At 36.3% G+C, this 7,891-nt stretch overlaps 1 protein-coding gene across 1 annotated transcript; it reads left to right on the top strand.

The window, feature by feature from the left end:
- Positions 1–645, top strand: LOC143565641 (receptor-like protein EIX1). The gene has a single exon (XM_077052547.1). The coding sequence runs from the start codon at positions 1–3 to the stop codon at positions 643–645; it is 645 nt and encodes a 214-aa protein (XP_076908662.1).
- The last annotated feature ends 7,246 nt before the right edge of the window (positions 646–7,891 follow it).

Raw genomic sequence — 7,891 nt, 5'->3', positions numbered from 1 at the left:
ATGGAAATTACCAATTCTCTTGTCATCTTCATATTTCTCTTCTTTCTGATAATCAGCACAAGCATCGTTACCACTTCTTCAAATGCTACATCATGTATTCAACGAGAGAGGAAATCTCTTCTTGTATTTAAACAAAGCCTCACAGACACGTATCATCTTCTGTCAGCATGGAAAGGAGAAAATTGTTGTGAATGGAAGGGAGTTGGGTGTGACAGTCGAAATGGCCATGTTGTCATGCTCGATCTTCGTGGAAATATGCTACAAGGTGAGTTGAGTCCATCGTTACAAAATTTGAAGCGTTTGCATTACTTGGACTTGAGTGGGAATGGCTTCTCAGCTAGCACTCCTAAATTCTTAGGATCGTTTGAACGTTTAAAGTACCTTGATCTATCAGATTCGGGTTTAGGTGGACTAGTTCCTCATCATCTAGGAAATCTCTCAAGGTTACAATATCTTGATCTTTGCTCTAGTAGTTTTATGTTGGATGATTTGGGATGGGTGTCTCCGCTATCGTCATTAAGGTATTTGAATTTATCTGGGATAGCAATTGGTAAACGTATTGATTGGCTCCATCCAGTTAACATGCTCCGTTCTTTGCTTACGTTGAACCTGGCAGAATGTGAGATCACAAATGTCCCTTCATAAAATTCGCCAATTTCACGTCTCTTAATTCACTCGACCTCTCTTACAATTACATCAATTCCACCTTTCCCATCTGGTTATCAAACCTTATTGGCCTTATGCATCTATACCTTTCTGATAACCACTTTCATGGTAGAATTCCTGATCGTATTGGCACGTTGAGCAACCTCGTTGATCTGGAGCTTTTTGGAAACATGTTTTCTTGTCCTATTCCCACTAGCCTTGGACTACTCTCGAGGCTTAAATACCTAGATCTTGGTTACAATGAATTAAGTGGGAGCATTCCCATGAGACTTGGGCAACTTTCAAACCTCAAGAATTTAGTTCTCTCCTACAATTCATTCCATGGGCCTTTTTCTGAAACACACACTAGCAAACTAAAGAATCTGAAATATCTGGTGTTGTCGTGTATATTTTAGGGACGAAAAAAATAAGTGTGGGATATTTGATATAATGCTAAATATTTATGTTTCCCGTGTATATTTTAATTAATATTTTAATAGTTTTTGTTCGTTTTTAGTCGAGAATTGTATACTACTAACGTTTCAGGGACGAAAAAAGAATAAGTGTGGGGATATTTGATATAATGCTAAATATTTATGTTTCCCGTGTATATTTTAATTAATATTTTAATAGTTTTTGTTCGTTTTTAGTCGAGATTTGTATACTACTAACGTTTTTATGTTTCGTAGGTTCCGGGGTTTGATCGTGATGAAAAAGGGCGAAAAATGAGCCAAAACGGAGATCCGGAACGCGTCAGGAAGAACCGGAACAGAGAACCGGTCAGACCGGGCCGGTCTGACCGCCCCCCTTGGAGAAGCACGCCGCGCCGTGCCTAGTGGAAAGGCAAAAATCCCTTGGCGCGGCACCTAGGCATAGCTGATGATTTTTTTTAGTTCGTTTTTGTTACTTGTTGGGCCTTGTTTTGGGTATTTAAATACCTTTAACTTAAACCTGACATAACCTAAAGCCACCACCCGATTTTGGAGAGTTCTTGGAGCTATTTATGAGTTTGTTGGTGATTTTGAAGGCGAGAGAACATCCGGTGAAGAGCTACACGTTCACGTTCGAGTTTACGGGTTTTATCATTTTCGATTCCCCGTTTCTTATACTTTCATCATGTTTTCGTTATTATTTGTTTTGTTTGATTTAGATTTTAATATGCTAGGCTAAATTCTATAGACTGCCTAGGTTGTGATGAACCTTAGTTCGGTTTGATTTTATTTGGATTTTCGTTTCGTTATGGATATTATGTTCTAAGTAAACGGTTGAGTTTTATTTAGTTGATGCGCATGATTGCTTGGTTTTGTTTACTTGAATTTATTATTTCACATTGCCCTTGTTGATTGTTTCATAGGATAGGGTTTTGTTAGGTCATTTACTGTGTGTTCTTGACTAGTTTATGATTGATATTGATTAATATCATAGAAACAATAAAATCAATTAAACAAATAAAAGTGAGCTGCTAGTCTAAAGAGCTGTAAAGTGATAGACTATTAATAGATTTTGCTTGTCGGGATTGCTAGATTTAGTTCTTCGTAAGGAGTCCGTCTAAATTTGATTGTCAGCTTAGTCTATTAAATTAATTGGGTTTGCTTTGCTATCTTTTGAATTCCTCGCTGTAAGGTAGGTTTTCGTTATAAAAGATACTTAGACATAAACAATTAAATAACCGTAAGGAAGTTTAATATAAAACTGGTGAGCCTTAAAACTTGTTAGAAATCCATAGGCGTCTTCTTGAAGTTCAAGGGTCCTTTTCGGGTTTTCTGCCAAGGGTCTATCTTATGATTCCGTTTCCATAACTTGCGTTTTTCCATTTAAATTAATAATCGTAACTTTGGGGATTCCGGCATGGGTAGTTATTTTAATCATCTGAATCAATCCAAGTTTTCTAAATTGTTTAGTAGTTAAAACTAATTAGGGTTTAAGTTTTATTAGTTAATTAATAATTAATGATTATGTTTTATTATTATTATATTAATTAGGGTTATGTTTAATTAGTTTATTATTAGTTTAATAGTTAAGTAATCATTAGTTAATTATTATTAGAGTTTTAATAATTAGTTTAATCCCTCTCAAATATTATTAATAAATAGTCGTGTCTTGTAATTGAGTCTATTTTTAGTTTCGTAATTTGAAGAGTCTCGTGGGTTCGATATCCGGACTTACTTAGCTGTACTAGAGTCGACCGGTTCACTTGCCGGTTAGTAGTTTAAGTTAAGTTTAAGGGTCTAGAGTATTACTTAGTGTCTAGATTAGTATAATTGTAGTTATTTATTTTATAACTACTTTTAGCACATCAGAAGTAAACCATACGCACAACATCCAAACACCCTGAGATGGCGGACCGATGGCTTGCTATTGTTCCATCCTTGCTCTGATACCATAAATCTGTTGGCTTTTGAGATGAATAAAGATCAAGAAAGGTAGCAAGGGTTTCTTTCCTATTAATGAATGAGAAAAATAGAACGTACATTCTTGAGATCTAAAGGATCCCTTAAATAACAAGAGATAACAACCTAGCAACTAACCTCCTGAAGACTAGGTAAGTTACAACGTTTAAAACAAAGGAATAATTCAAACAAACTTAAATAACAAAATTAAATAATAAAAATGCATGTGCATAAGAAACCCATGTGTTACATGTGGAGTTTAGGATCATCCTTCAACAGAATATATAGAAGGAAAGTGAGGAGTGAATAAAGAAACTAGGGTTACATGTAACCATAACACACTAAAATATTTTGTATTTTATTTTCAAATGATGTATGTAGTAAGCAATAATGAAATTATGTTTGATATTTGTTTCTTCCTGGTGGCATGTGGCTTGACGTGTTACAAACCTGCAGCCAAGCAGAGTTGACGATAAAATAACTAATAAGGTAAAACCCAAAGTATATATAATGCTTAGAATGCTGTGAATGGCATGGAGTTGGGTGTGACAGTCGAAATGGTCATGTTGTCAAACTTGAATTTCGATCTCTGGCAGATTTTCGGCTCGGTTATAATTTGCTCGGAGGTGAGTTGAGTCATTCCCTACAGAACTTGAAGCATTTACGTTACTTGGACTTGAGCATAAACAACTTCTTAGGGAAAATTCCTGAGCTCTTAGGATCGTTTGAATGTTTGGAATACCTTAACTTGCCAGGCTCAGTTTTTTTTTAAAAATTGCCTCATCATCTAGGAAATATCTCAAGGTTACAATATCTTGATTTTAAGAATGTGTTTGTAGAGTATGATCATCATAAACATGTGGGTAATAGTAAATACTCACAAACAAGCATATATGACTTGGGGTGGTTGTCTTCGCTAACGTCATTTGCGTACTTGGATTTATCAGGGATAACCATTGGTAACCATACTGATTGGCTCCATTCAGTTAACATGCTCCCTTCTTTGCTTACATTAAACCTGGCATGGTCTGATATTAGTTATATCCCTTTCATTAAATTCGCCAATTTCACGTCTCTTATTTCACTCGACCACTCTTTGAATGACATCAATTCCACCATTCATGTATGGTTATCAAACCTTAGTGGCCTCGTGCATCTAAACCTTCAAGAAAACCTATTCCATGGTAGAGTTCCTAAATTTTTCGGAAGGTTTAACGCTCTTGCTTCCATCGACCTCTCATTCAACTCCTTTGAAACTTCAATTCCGAATCTATTATGTAATCTAAGCAGCCTTGTTCGTCTAGACCTTTCACAGAACACGTTTTCTGGTCCAATTCCCATGAGCCTTGGACTCCTCTTCAGGCTAGAAGACTTGTATCTTTATGATAACCAATTGAGTGGGAACATTCCCATGAGTCTTTGGCAAATTTCAAAGCTCAAGACTCTACGTCTCTCCAATAATTCATTGGTTGGGCCTCTTTCTGAAACCCACTTCACAAAGTTAAAGAAACTAAATTATTTAAAGCTGTCGTGGAATTCGTTAGCATTGAATTTCAGCTCTCGCTGGATTCCTCCCTTCCAGCTGCAGATATTTGAGGCGCGTTCATGCAACATCGGACCCCACTTCCCGAATTAGCTTCAAACATAGACAAATCTTCAAATGTTAGATCTTTATAACTCAAGTATTAGAGATGCAATACCAGAGTGGTTTGAGAGCATCTTGAATCATATTTATTATTTGGATTTGTCCAATAACAAGATCGGTGGCAAACTGCCACAGTTTCATTTCGTTAGTAGCAACTCTACAAAGGACGGGATCCTGTTGATGAACTCGAACAAATTTGAGGGATCACTAGCTACGTTTCCCAAAAGTGTGCAGATTCTGGATCTCTCAGATAACTTTCTGTCTGGACATGTTGCTCAAACAATTGGAACAGTTCATTCAAGTTTGGAAGTTGTTAATCTCTCAAACAACCGTTTGGAGCTCTCACTAAGTACGTACCTCGTTTCTGTTTATTTTTTTTATTGTTTTAGTTCTAATATTTATGTTGTATTGTTTAAAACTAAGACCGGCCGTAGTGGAGCTTTATCCGCGGTGTTTTGGGCTATAACGCGGGGCACACCGCCCCCGGCGTTTTGGGACGAAATTAAAAAAAAACAATTATACAATTACAACGGTCATATGACCGTTAATAATAATAAAAAAATAATTATTATTTTCTACATAGAGTAAAGTGTCATTTTCGTCCTTGTGGTTTGACAAATAATACGAATTTATTCCAAAAAGTTTATTTTTTGCATATGAACCCTCCACGTTTCCCAGTTCTTGCCAATTACATCTAAATCACTAACCCCGTTAAATTTAATCGTTAAGTCAGGGGTAGACATGTATTTTCACTCTTTCTTTATTATAATACTTTTTCAGTGAACCGCGTTTTTTGTTCTTATGATTTGTCCAAATATACAGTTTTAGTCTATTAGTTTCAATTTGTAATTGTCTTCTCTATTGTTTCATTTCACTTGCAATTAAACCCGAATTCCCTAATCATTAAGTCTGGTCGTTAAACTCATCAACGTGTCCCTCACGTGAGAGGGCTTGCGAATTAGGACCGTGGTTTATTTGAGGAGAAAAACAACAAAACTGGTCGTCACGTTAAAGGTACGCAAATAAGTTAACGACCAGACTTAACGAGACTAATAAATTTGGGTTTAATTGCAAGTGAAATGAAATTACAAGAAAAAAATTGCGAACTTAAAACTATTGGACTAAAACCGCATATTTGGACAAACCACAAGGACAAAAACCGCAATTCACTGAAATTAGTATTATAATAAAAAAATAGTGAAAATACATGTCTACCCCTGACTTAACGATTAAATTTAACGGGGTTAGTGATTTGGATGTAATTAGCAAGAACTGGGAAACGTGGAGGGCCCATATGCAAAAAATAAACTTTTTGGACTAAATTCGCATTAGTTGTCAAACCACAAGGACGAAAATGACACTTTACTCTTTTATATATTTACCAACTTCATCCCCAATCAAAACTTATCAAATTTATAAAATCTTTCTTTCTACTCTATATTTCTTCACAACAACTTCCCTATAAATGAATTCTCCTACTTCTATATATAATCAGTTTTTCGGGGCCGACCAACAAGCCGAAGACGCGGCGGAGAACGAGGCGGTTACGAGTGCGATTGTGCTCGCGACAACTTATATGAGTTCTGTTACGAGTGCGATTAGATCTCCACCACCCCTGTTTCAAAAAGAGTATATATCGAACAAGATCGTACCGAAGACAACAACCGGTTTATGGCGGATTACTTCGGCGACTCGCCGAGATACAAGAACCCGAAGACCTTAAATCAACAATTCAAAGTTGGTGATTGACAATCATATTGACAATCATTCACGATCGATTCATGTTCTTGAAAGATAGAATACTTTGATAACTTATCGAAACATGGATCCTTATATTGTACTTAGAAATGATGAGATATAAGTTATGATCTATTTATCTACTTTTGGTAATTCTGAAATAACATCGTTAACACGATTGCTTAGGTTATCATGCTAGTTAAAGAAATCAGATTTTAACGGAATGTGTAATTATAACCTACTTAAATCAACCGAGGGGAGGTTATGTGACTAAACTATAACCACCCAAAGTTGTTAAAATTGGTATTTGAGAAATAGAAGTCAATCCTAATCTTTCTACTTTACTAAACCACTTGTCAACTCAAATTAACATTCTCGTGGTAGCATGAGATTAGGAAATGGTAAAATTTAAAATGCGCATGCTACTTTCTTTTATGTTATAGGATATGCCCACTTAGAAATGAGGGGCTATTCTACCATATATTAATCAATTATTTTATTAAAGTTGTGTAAAATATAGGAATATTGAAACTATATGGATCACATTATTTGAGAGAGCCAGGGCTGGCCTAGGGGTGTGGCCGGGTAATCGACGGCCACTGGCCCGACACCTCGCTAGGCCCGAAAATTATTTTTAAATAAAAAAATATATGCATTTTTATGAAAAAATATTATGTATAATCAATGTTCCAACATAATTTCATAACCACTAGCTTGGTCTGGTGGCAAATAGGTATGACCTCTAACTAAGAGGTTATGGGTTCTAGTCTTAGTTGAGACATTTTTATGTTTATTTTTATACACAAGTTTTTACACAACTCAAATCATAATTAAGTAAGTCCACTTAAAATTAAATTGTTTAAAACCAAAAAAATGTTCCTTTTACTTAAGGCTCGGAAAATTTTTCGCCTTTGGCCCAAAAAATAACTCGGCTTTTCAGAGCCGGCCCTGGAGAGAGCCTAACTGGAACGATCTACAACGTGTTTACGAGGCGCATACAAGGGTGCATGGTTTACCCGACATGATAGGAGTGTAGATTGCATGCATTGGGAATGGCTAATTGTCTGCGATGCCAATACATACGAGGTGACCAAATGGGACCAACGTCAGCCTTCAAGCGATTGCTTCATACGACCTTTAGATTTGGTCGGCATTCTTTGGTGTTCCCGGTTCCAACAATGACATAACCGTCTTAGAGCAGTCGCCTGTGATGGAGAGTTACATATCTGGGACCGTTCCTGTCGCTTTGTTTTGGGCTAACGATAACTTCTACCATCATGGGTACTATCTGGGTGATGGAATCTATCCAGAGTATGCGATAATCGTGAAAACATTCAGAGACTCGTTGGATGAAAAAAAAGTATTTTAAGAAAGTGCAAGAGTATGCGAGAAAGGATATTGTCACACCCCAACCTAACGGCGGAACATGCTGGGGCGCAACATATAGCTCAAAGACACTAATATAATAATAAGT

Source organism: Bidens hawaiensis, unplaced genomic scaffold (assembly GCF_021521415.1).
Source record: "Bidens hawaiensis isolate Kalapana, Puna unplaced genomic scaffold, B.hawaiensis_p1.1 tig00022500_1, whole genome shotgun sequence".
NCBI lineage: Eukaryota > Viridiplantae > Streptophyta > Magnoliopsida > Asterales > Asteraceae > Bidens > Bidens hawaiensis.
Note: the sequence above shows the minus strand (reverse complement) of the source record. Positions and strands in the feature narration are given on the sequence as shown.